This window comes from Castanea sativa, chromosome 3 (assembly GCF_040712315.1).
Source record: "Castanea sativa cultivar Marrone di Chiusa Pesio chromosome 3, ASM4071231v1".
Lineage (NCBI taxonomy): Eukaryota > Viridiplantae > Streptophyta > Magnoliopsida > Fagales > Fagaceae > Castanea > Castanea sativa.
Window position 1 is genome coordinate 16,124,238 of NC_134015.1, and position 12,512 is coordinate 16,136,749.

The 12,512-nt window shown below is 35.5% G+C and overlaps 1 protein-coding gene across 1 annotated transcript; it reads left to right on the plus strand.

The window, feature by feature from the left end:
• The first annotated feature begins 9,249 nt into the window (after positions 1-9,249).
• On the plus strand, positions 9,250-11,732 carry LOC142628590 (wound-induced protein WIN1-like). Its single transcript, XM_075802654.1, has 3 exons — positions 9,250-9,410; positions 9,892-10,333; positions 11,345-11,732. The coding sequence occupies exons 1-3, from the start codon at positions 9,250-9,252 to the stop codon at positions 11,513-11,515; spliced, it is 774 nt and encodes a 257-aa protein (XP_075658769.1). The 3' UTR covers positions 11,516-11,732.
• The last annotated feature ends 780 nt before the right edge of the window (positions 11,733-12,512 follow it).

Genomic DNA, 12,512 nt, shown 5'->3' on the forward strand with positions numbered 1-12,512 from the left:
TTAAATCTGTGAAGTTCACACATGCTCGCCATTTTCTATTTTTCTTTTTGACCACCACCGTGTGCGCTAACCACTCTGGGTAGAAAACTTCCTTAATAGCCCCAGCCCTCTTGAGCTTGAGCACCTCTTCTTTGACAGCCTCGGAGTGTTCCTTGGAAGAACGCCGAGGTGGCTGCCTTCTAGGAACAGCAGCGGGGTTGACGTTCAAATGATGACAAATGAAGCTTGGGTCTACCCCCGGAGCCTCGTAGGGATCCCTCGCAAAAACATCGATGTTGTCCTTCAGAAACTCCAACAAGTTCATCTTCTCCTGGTGTGGTAAACGTATGCCAACTTGAAAGAACCTTTTAGGATCATCTGCTATTAGAAACTTCTCCAAATCCTTGCATAGGGCTTCCTCTGTTGCCACCACATCGGGCGCATCCAGAGTTGTTAATTGCTATAAGTCTTTCACGGCCGAGGCCGAAGACACTGTTTTGGCCTGATGCAGCACTGCAGCTGATATGCATTGCCTGGCTACCAAGAATTTCCTCAATGTATTCTCCCGAAAGGAACTTGACCTTAACATGCAAGGTGGAGGAAACAGCACCCAAAGCGTGCAGTCATGGCCTGGCAAGGATAGCTGTGTACGGGGAATATGCGTCAACCACAATAAAATCCACCTCAACCGTTTTTGAGCCAGATTGCACGGGCAAACGAATCTGTCCCTTCGGTACTACAGCTTTACCTTCAAATTTTATAAGTGGCGAGTCATAAGGAGGAAGATCCTCTAGTTTCAACCTTAGCCCCTTGAATAAATCAGGATACATGATGTCGGCGCCACTGCCTTGATCAATCATCACCCTTTTTACATCGTAATTCCCTATCGTCAGAGTGACCACCAAAGCGTCATCATGGGGTTGGATGGTCCCAACCTTATCCTCCTCCGAAAATCCTAAGACAGGCACATTCACCTTCAGCTTCTTCAGCTTGGAGCTCGCCTCCTTGGCATGGGAGTTTGAAACTGCCATCACCCTAGTGGGACACGAACCGGTTTTGTCAGGGGCAGCAAAAATAACATTAATGGTTCCCAAGGATGGCTGAGATAAATTATTCTTTTGATTATTGGAGCCGGACTGACTGCCCTGCCCGTTAGGTTGGTACAGGTGCTGCTTTAATTTTCCTTCGCGGACAAGCTGCTCCAAGTGATTCCAGAGGGTCCGACAGTTCTCGGTAGTATGACCCATGTCTTGATGATACTGACAAAAGAGATTCTGATTCCTCTTGGCAGGATCCCCCGCCATCTTATTGGGCCATCTGAAGTAGGGTTCCTTACGAACTTTCTCCAGTAGCTAGTGCACCGGTTCTTGGAACACAGTATTAACAACCTGAGGCGTTGCCGAGCCAGACTGCACGGAGTATTCTCTCCTCGGCTTGTTGTTGTGATATCTGTCAGACCTGAAATCCTTTCTCTCCTGCGGGATAACCTTCGCTTTACCCTTTCCCTGTTGTTGGTCTTCCTCGACCCTTTTGTATTTGTTGATACGGTCCATGAGGCAACGTACACTTCGCACAGGTTTTTTTGTCAAGGACTTCCTCAAGTCGTGATCAGTTGGAAGGCCAACTTTAAAGGTATTGATTTCCACCTCGTCAAAATCACCGTCTATCTCGTTGAACATCTCCCAATACCTGTCAGAATATAGTTTCAATGTCTCTCCCTCCTTCATAGCCATAGACAACAGTGAGTCCAATGGTCTAGGAATTCTGCTGCATGTGATAAACCGTGACGCGAATGCTCTTGTGAGTTCTCCGAACGAACCTACAGACCCTGATTTAAGGCCGTTGAACCACCTCATAGCAACAGGTCCTAAGCTAGAATGGAAGACTTTGCACATCAGGGTCTCATTATGAGAATGCATCGCCATTCTCTGGTTAAAGTGGCTCACATGTTCTACCGGATCAGACTGACCGTTATAAATAGTAAAGGTGGGCTGGGTGAACCTTCTAGGGAGTCTCCCATTCTCAATCCTACGTAAGAATAGTGATTTAGAGAGTTAGTGCAACGCCCGGCTCATAGCATCGTTCCCCAAGCCCCTGGAAGGGAGCTTCCTGTGCCTGCGACCTGGTGGGCCATTCTCTTCACAAGAGGGTGTTTTGTTGGGGGGCGACCATGACCTTGAACTGTAACTACTTCCCCGGGATATCCCCGAAGAAGGACTAGATGAGGATGGTAAAGGCCTCCGTCTGACGCAGAGTAGCTTCCTCTTAAGATGATTAATCTCCTTCTGCATGGCTTTGGCATCATCTTCATGAGTGGTACTGCCTCCACCATGAGTATGACTCGCTCTAGGATGCTCGGGGTGAATGCTACCCTCTCGATCTCTCCGGCGCTCAAGACGCTCGAAAAGGTCCTCAGGTTGCGATCCCTGAGATTCTGCATGGTGTGAGCCTAAGCCTGCCATGGTGTTCTAGCTCCTTCAACGCTAGATTTCCCACAGACGGTGCCAATTGTAAGTGCACAATTGCGCCTGGACCCAAAAACAAACGTGGGCTCAGGCCCAATGAGCCTTAAACAATTAAATTTGTAGAGTGTGGATTTGAAATCTAGTTTAGGGATGTTGGAAGTTTGACAAACAGACTAAAGTGCTACAATATTTGCAAATAATAAACAAAAGTGACAAAGGAAACTCCTCGGACGTAAGCCGAGGATGATCTATGTATTATTTCTTTTTTTTCTCCAAAGATTACAGATCTAGTTCCTCTTCAGCTAAAAAACCCCTCCCCCTCTTCTTTACTCTCTTCCCTCTTTAAATACTTCTCCTTTCCCTTTTGTCCACGTGTCACCTAAACCTTCTTTTCTTTCTTCCACCTTCTTAAAGTCCTTAAATAATAACAGTAAGGTGGAATTCTACTGTTCAGGGGTCACTTCCCCATTAATGCGGCTAGAAAAGTAGGTGCAGGATCTTTAGTGTGAAGGTAGCAGCCTTTTTCTGAGATATTTCTCTCACATCGTTGGGTCTAGAGGGTACTTGAATCCCCCTCTTAACCAACGGTTTTTCCAGAACTCTGCCTTGATCTTTTTGGCGAATCCTAGGGTCATCGCGGGTCTGTCCGAGGAGAGATTCGTCCTTGGACGAATCCTCGGACTCTCGACATATGGGCTGACCTGCAGCCCTAGAGGCTTTTTAGTAAAAAACGAACTAGTGCTCATCAATAAAGCCCAAGGCCCAAATACTTACTTAGGTCCTTTTAGTCCCCACAATTGTTACAAAAGAAAAATAAAATTATCATCGTGAAATTTAATGACCATTTGATAATAATAAAATGATGATGATTATCATTACTATTATTGTTAGTAATAACAATAACAATAATAATAACTATATGAAATACATTTATACTACTTTATTCACGAAAAAAATATTACAATTTTTTGCATAAATATAAATAAAATTTTTCTTATAGGCAAAAATTCTATGAATACATATTTAGTATTCCAAAAGATATTGTTTAAATAATTATGTTACTTTAGATTGCTTAAGCTTTTTCCTTAATTGGAATTCCCGTTGAATGCATATTTTATATATTTTGATTTACTTTCTTCAATCTGTTGGTTAATAATTTTTACTTTGTTGTTTGGGGTAGGATTGTTCGTTTGCAAATGTAATGGCAAGTAAAAACTTTCTACCTAATTCATGAATTGTTATATCACATGGGTGGCTCCACTTCTAGCGCAGGGGGTTCAAATGAACCCCTTGAACTGGCCCAAAAAAAAATAACTATATATATAATAGTATTTTGTTTTTATTTGTTTTTGTTTGTTTGGACTCTTTAAAATAAAAATTTGAACACCTTGATTCTATATTTTTTTAAGCTCGACTAAAATAAGTTTGAATACAATCCTCTTAATAATATCCTGACATTATTAAACGCAAAACAAAAAGCCCAATAACAAAACAATTTAATATAAAATATGGAAGAAAAAAATTAAGGCCCGTTTGGTTAGAGACTTCTAGTATCATTGTTTAAAGTGTCGTGGAATTACGTGTTGGTTAAAAAGTGTTAAGGAGATACGTGTTGGTTAAAAAATGTTATGGAGATACGTGTTTCAGCATTTAAATACTAAAAACTATTATTTAAATAATTGTACCAAACATCCCTTCATAAGTCCAACAACAAAAGTATAAATTTATTAATCTTAAACTTTAGAAAAAACTCATTTAGATCTTAACAAATAAATAAATCAAATAGGAAATTAATAGATGAATGGTTGTTTGGTTGTGTACATTGAAATAGATATAGCTCATAAGATTGATAACGAAGAAATCATGTAATAATTTCAAAATATGAAAAATCATAGAAAGCAATTGTAAAATTTTATGTATTTTAGTTTTTTTTTTTTTGTGATATCGATATATTCAAGTTCTTTTTTATTTTATATATTTTTTTATAATTTATGTTTCTTATTAGCCCCCTAAAAAATAATCCTAAAACTGCCACTGTTATATCATACATCATAAGTTATGAATCAAAGAGAATGTGTATCTCACTTAGTAACCCAAGTGTGTGCCTCTCAAAGTATTCATGTCTTTCTCTCTCTTTTCCTTTTAGAGTTTTGTGGACGGCTACAACATTACACAATAGTTTTGATGACGAACAAATAACGGGATATGTCTTATATTTACAACAACAGCAATAATGATAATTAAGTGGCAATGTCAACAATAAAGATAATGATAATTAGTGAAAATATTATCTAGAAATACATTTACAGTTACCCATATTCATTTAATAAGAGAAATTTATTTTCATCCCAGGTAAATTTGATGAAAGTTTTCATAACATAAGAAATTCATATGAAAAAACATGTGGCATTGTGAAAGTTGCTATCCAAAAAGCACTTAGATTATTTTTGGTTTGAGGATGAAACCCCCTGCCAATCCTTTTGGTGACACATTTCAATTTGGAGATTAAACTAATAATGTAACCGTACGTAATTTGCATCTGTGACATCCCACGTGGTGCATGTCATATATACACAAGGCAAAGCCTAATGTCACTAGCTGACATGAGCGGGGCAAATCACACACAAAAGCTCCTTGTGCACACACAAAACATAGACACTTGTTTGTAACAATAGAATTAAAAGTGCACAACGCACAAACACATATATAAAAAAGCATGGATCACTTCTTAAAAAAAAAAAAAAAAAAAGCATGGATCAATAATAGAAATGGGCTCTAAATAAATGGGCTGACTTGGGCAGAGGAAAAAAAAACCATTAAGATCATGCATGTGCTATTGCTTGTCCTTAGAAAACTCATTGTGGGCTTATATCAACCAAAGCGACATTTAAGGCGTATAGGTGGGTCCTGGGATACCATGCAACTAAAATGGGCCTAAGCACAAATGGCATTAAGAACAGAAAATTTGAAGCATAGTGTGTGAGTGTGAGAGTTCAGAGATATACACAGCCTCCTTATATGAGTCTCGCACTCGCAGTGATGTATGGTGGCAACAGTTTTTTGTACTTAGAACTGGGTTTGTTCTCTCAAATAATTAATATCAATCTCTCCCTCAAAATAGTTTTGAAACTCAGTGATAGGGAATATAGAAAACAAATGAATCTATAAAAAAAATATATTTAGAGAGAAGTTTTTTGAAAATGTTTGTGATTTTGGCTTCTTTCTTCTACTTCTCCTCAATCTCATAGATCTCCCTCTTAATTAGTTCAATGGAACATAATAATCAGAGAGCCTCAAAGATTTTTCTTTATAAAAAATTGGAGAGCACCTATTTTGTTTTTTGTTTTTGTTTTGTTCTTACACTGATGACTAAACCCAACCGCTGAATGCGAAAACAGAGACCATGCCTTCGTTGTTTTATTTGGCAGGTGAGGTACAATGTAGATGCAACAGCATATGCCTCACTACTCACTAGCACTACTAATTTTTGTATTTTTCTCTATTTTTTTTCTTTCCACTAAAATCAAACGTTTAACAAAATTAAAGGTTGGACAAAAGATTGAAAGGTTTATTTCTGATTAAACTTAAAATAAAGAACACAATTGATTTAAACAACAATGTGAGATTTGGTCAATAAATAAAATTATAATTCTTGTACATTTTTTAAAGTCGAGAATTTGATAAAATAGAGGTAAAAAAATGATAGAATAATAAAATTAAAATTAAAACCATAAATAAAAGAAAAAGAAAAATCCAAAGTTAACACGACAAACGAGGGAAAGGTAAGAGAATTTATGTGCGTCCTTTAATATCTTCATCATATTGGAGGGAGGTAGTGCATACGCAAAAGGGTATACATCATAATTGAAGAATGAGGATGAGTCCGTTTGGATAGAACTTATTGCTGAAAACTGAAAACTGAAAACACTGTAGCAAAATAATTTTTTAATGTGTAAAAAAACACTGTTCACTCCTTTTTTTTACTGTTTATATGCCTTGGTGCACTGTTCATGTCCCATGAACAGTGCACCAAGCGCTGGTCTTTAAAAAAAAAAAAAAAAAAAAAAACGCAAACGTAGCCCGGAAAACGGGGATCCAAACGGGCAAGATGTCTACATGAAGTTATCATTAAATGGTCTACACGTGTTTTGTGTTTTTTGCCCCAAAATTTATATTAGACCTAATTTTGCTTCTGCAGACTTGATTAATATATTTGCTTTCACATGTTTTACCTGTGATATTTCATGAAGAATCCAAGCTTGCTTGAATGCTTGATTGTGTGACTAAGTTTTATTTTTATTTTTATTCGAGATAGAATTCTACTCTAATCTAAATGTATGACTAAGTTGAAATGCATGATCATATTTTCTTCCATATATGTTAGCTCTTGCAAAATGTATGACTAAGTTGAAATGCATGATCATATTTTCTTCCATATATGTTAGAGCATCCACATCAGTGGATGCAAAATCATGTAAAATAAAAAAACAGTTCAATTTTACACATTTTGCCTAAAAAATGTCAAACATTAGTGCTTCTAAAAAGATGTAAAATTGTGAAAATTCATACACGAGCTACAGTAACCGTGTAAATATACACGGCTACTGTAGCTCGTCCATTTATTATTTTAATCATTTCCCGTTCGCTCCTTTTTTTCTCTCCTTGTCCATGCTCAACAAACTTAACAAACTCAGTAACATCCACAGACAAATCAAAAGAGATACACTTGCTCAAAAAAAAAAAAACACACACACACACACACATAGAGATACAAACACACCCACACACAAACAAACCCACACAGATAAACAACAAAGAGACAGATCAGTGCTTGATCGGAGCTGGGTCTTGCCTGATTGGAGCCTGATCGGAGCTAGGGAGATCTCGGATCTGCTCGGTGCTTGTGGATCGGAGCTAGGGAGATCGGTGCTTGTCGGGTCTTGCCTGATCGGAGCTATGGATCGGAGCTGAGGATTGGTGTTGTGGATCGGTAGTGTTGTGGATCAGAGATCGGAGCTGGGATCAGTGGTGCTTTGGATCGAAGATCGGAGCTGGGATCGGTGATCAGTGCTGTGGATCGGAGATCGGAGCTGGAAAATGGGTAGAGAGATGGGTATAGAGAGAGAGAGAGAGAGAGAGAGAGAGAGCAAGGGGATATGTATAGGTAGTTAACAGAAATAATAAAAAATTTGGAAAAATTGATTATTTAATTAAAAAAGATGGTAAAATAGATGAACTGATGTGGGTGTTTTGTAAAAATGAATGTGTAAAATAGAAAAAGTAGGTTTCAGTGTAAAAATAAATGTGTAAAATAAACGAACTGATGCGGTTGCTCTTAGCCCTTGCAATTTGAAGTAAATTTGAAAAATGTGGATTCTTAACAATGACATGATTGAAAAATAATACTGTTTCCAAATGCATCTTTCTTTTAAATTGAAATGAGAATAAAACTTGGAAGGAGCATAAGATGATTGGGACTTAATTAAGTTGATAAATGACAAGATTTGGTCAAGCATTTAAATTGAGTAGGATATTTTTTCTTCAATTTTTACGAATAATTTTTAGGTACTCTCGGAGCACGGTAAATGATATTCCTTCTTCTTATATTCATAATAAGATCCATTACAAATATAAGATGAGAAAACACCATTCCACTATACTTTTGAATGTACCTAACCATTTTCCGATTTTTACATATTTTTTCTCCTCCGAAACATCTATGGCCTTTTAGAAGCTTATTAAAAAATGAAGCTTGCTTTAATTAGGTGTCTTACGCTTACCATCAATATAGGAGTTCCTTATCACATCATTATTTTCACTGTTTCTAAAGAGGTCCACTATTTCAAGATCATCTTGAACTCTGAATAAGATTCAGAAGTATAAAACAATATTATAATTAGATTCTGAAAAAAAACAATATTACTAAAAACTAGACTACCTAAACTGCTTCGCTAATAACATCGATATATACAAAATTTTTTAATTTCTTTTCATTCATTTAATTTCCTTTCCTTTTCATTACTTAAATGCACTATATTCCATTTTATTTATTTATAATTTACTAATTTCATTTCATTATGAACTCCTAAACGAAGTATTAATGTGACGTCCCAAATTTGATTTGGATATTGTTTAAATTTGTGTTATGTATGTGGGAGTGTTCTAAGTCTCAAATCACCACCGCATACTCTTGGTGCGATGGTCACTCCACAAGTATAAGTGCTTGTAGGGTGTGGGGGGTAAGGGCCGAAGTTCAAGTCTCCAAGAGGGAGATTTACACACATATACACTTAGATTAGGCTAGAGTAAAATTCTATCTTGTATATAAAAAAAATAAAAAAAGTCCCAAATCAGGCATATACTGGGTAGATATAGGTTTTATTAACAATTAGAGTAGCCTTAATTATGACTAATCCTTTTGAGGTATAGCGCAAATGTGACTAACGTTTTTCCTTGAGTCATTACAATTAATGTGATAAATTGAGATTACTAAAACACCACTTTCACTCGGACCACCGCTAACTATCTAAAACAAAGAGAGTTTATAAAGGAATGAAATAAGTAAATTCTAAAGGAATCCAATAGAATGGAATTGAATAATTTTACACAAATCATAATTGTTACATCAATCTCATAAAATAAAATTATTTTTAAAAAAATATTTACGTCAATAGTTATGAATCAAGAACCTTGGAACTTAATTATTTGACACTTTTTAGTATTTATTCTCTAATTATTTTGGATTCAAATTCCCCTCTCCATTGTAATTATTGAATTTTTTTTAAAAAAAAATTCATCAATAATTATGAAAAATGTTGTTGAATTTATTACGGCATTAGACTTCTTGCAGCACAATGTATACGCCATACTGGCTGATTTAATCACATTGAAGATTAGAGATGTTATAAGGTCAATATATGTCTTGGATAATTCCTGCAAGAAGAATTATGGATTGGGCTTTAAGGGGTCTCCTTCAAGAAAAAAAAAAAAATGGCGGCATTCTTTGTCATTGTAGAAGTAAAGAGGGCCATTTTAACTTCGGCCCATAATGGATCACCTGGAAGATCCCTCTCTCAGTCCATGCAATAGTAATAATGCAATCAAGAATTGACCGAGATGATCACGGCAGATCTTCAGCAGCATGGAATACATTGAAAAGTACGGCATGATCATGATGACACTAATTTGGTTGCCCATCTTGACCCTTAACCACCGATCGTGCAAGATTGTTGTCATTCTTTATCTACATTGGGCTACAAATCATATACAAGTCTGTGGAGTCCATGTAGAAAGTTGTACTTAGTCCAGTCAAGGTCAAAATCATACATAACATTGCTGTGTCATCTTATTCAAACTACCAAGGATAATACGTAATTCTAAGACTCACCTCCTCCCTATAAATTCAAACACCCTTGAACCATATTTTTCCAAATTAAATTGTGAACAGCCAACACAATTTGGAAAGGCTTAGCTTTTGCTTAGTGTTATCTCTCTGCTTACTTGCTAGTGCAATTGCACAACAATGTGGCAAGCAAGCTGGTGGCAAAACATGTGCCAACAACCTTTGTTGTAGCCAATATGGGTACTGTGGGGCTGGTGATGACTTTTGTTCACTTTCCAAAAGTTGTCAAAGCAACTGTCAATCTGGCGGTGGCAGTGGCGGCAGCGGCAGCAGTAGTGGCAGTGGTGGTGAGAGTGCCTCAAATGTGAGAGCAACGTACCACTTATACAATCCAGAGCAGAATGGGTGGAACTTGAATGCTGTGAGTGCATATTGCTCCACGTGGAATGCCAACAACCCCTTGGCATGGCGTAGCAAATATGGTTGGACTGCCTTTTGTGGACCTGTTGGGCCTCAAGGACAGGCTGCTTGTGGCAAGTGCTTACAAGTAAGGACTAAGTGGTGTAACAAGTTAACTTTTATGGTAGAATTATTATTTATTATTATGGAAATTTAGAATATAAACTGGAATACAACAGCTTAGTATAATTTCAAATACAAAATTAAAGTTTTTTTTAAACTATAATATAGTGTAGCTCTCTTTGTGGCAGATTTTAAATTCATATGGGCTTCTTTGTTTTTGTTTTGTTTTGTGTTTTGATTTTTTTTTTTTGTTTTTTTTGTGTGGAGAAATTTGACATGATGGGGTTGGATTTTTTTTAATAATTTGAAAAGAGAAATTCTAATATATCTATTCTTTATTTTTAGAAAAGTATCAACTTTAAACAACTTTGTGAAGATGTCAATAACTTGATCTTCAGACGAGCAAAACTCAACCTTGATTTCTTTTTGCATCATCAAATTACAGATTAATGTTATGAAATTCGACAAATTGATATGCTTGCTAGGGAATTGGCTAAGAGTTAGTACTCTGGTAAATTAGATCCATCAAAGTCGTGACACATAATCATAAATAAACAAGTATCATAGTCTTAATGGGTCTAGTCCATAGATGCAGAAGACACAATATTTTCTTGTTTGCTAGATGTAGCATTCAAAACAATGCATAAAAGGCTATGATTTTTTTTTTCCTTAGAGATGATTAGGTATGAAATGGCTTGAAATTACTAAATTTATAAAAGTTATCTACGAAAAATAAAAGGCTAAATGTTTTGTTGATCATGTTTTATTTATTTATTTATTCTTTTGATGAATGATTGTATCTGTGATTTTGGAAAAGTATATAATAAAAAAGATCTTTCTTTTCAAAATAGATGGGCTCACTAGACCATCTATTTTTCTTTTTTAAATATGAATGACCAAGAATTTTAGACAAACAGTTCAATCAAATACAAACTTTAGACCATCAATCATTAATTTTCTTAAACTAAGCGTCTCACATTCTTTTAATCAGGAAAGTGAGAAGGAAACCACTAAATTTCATGTCTGTACTGTGTAGGTCACAAACACCGGGACAGGAGCTCAAGCAACAGTGAGAATTATAGATCAATGCAGTAATGGTGGTCTAGATTTGGATGTAGGTGTGTTCCGAAAACTAGACACTAACGGAAAAGGCAATGCTCAAGGCCACCTTTTTGTGAATTATCAGTTTGTGGACTGTGGTGATTGAAGCCCTGTTCTATTTTCATGATGCCCAAGTAGCCCAATGTCTCATAATCTATATGCATTTGTCAAGAAATAAATGGAGCTAGTGCTCTTGAATAAGAATAAGAAAAGAACTAAACTGTTGGAAGGAATTTTATAGTAAATGACAGCATTTGAATTTGCTGGAAGTTGACTGAGAAATTGAGAATGTAATTTAGATATATACTTGCAATTTTAGTTCTCTTTGCTTAAGAGTGGATCCAACGAGCTTTAACAAATATTATGGGTTTTACAAATATCACATTTGGATTTTGATGCGTGTGTGAATTTCAACCTTACATTTTAAATAATTCACCCCCTAGATTTTGTGATAAATCAAATCTTTTGTTATTTTGATTTTGTTTTTAATAGAACAAATATTTTGTTGATAATTTCCATTAAAGCTTGATGGATTTAATTATTTGATACTACATGTTTCTGCCTAAAATCTTGCGTACTGATGAAATATAGAGGTTTAAAGTAAAGCCTTTCGATGTATGAATGGGCTAAGTTGGAGTATTTTCTAAGCTGAACTGACCTCTTTATAATTATATATATATATATATATATATAAAACTGAAACCTCTGAAACTCTCATAATTTTTCATGTCAGCACAATATTTAAATAAATTATCTTTTTATTTAAATAAAATTATTTTTGTTTAGTTTAAATTTAACAAGGAATGAAACTCTATTTCTCTAACAAGTTCAACTTAAACTCAAGCTCATAATTTTTTTTAAATAAAATTATTTTTGTTTAATCCAAACTTAACAAGAAGTGAAAATCTATCTCTTTAACAAGTCCAACTTAAACTCAAACTTAAACTGAAGCATCTGAATATTTCATAATTTTTCACGTCAGCATAATATTTAAATAAAATTATTGTTTTATTTAAATAAAATTATATTTGTTAGTCCAACTTAAACTCAAACTCAAACCAAAGCCTCTAAAACTCTCACAATTTTTCGTGTTAGCACAATAT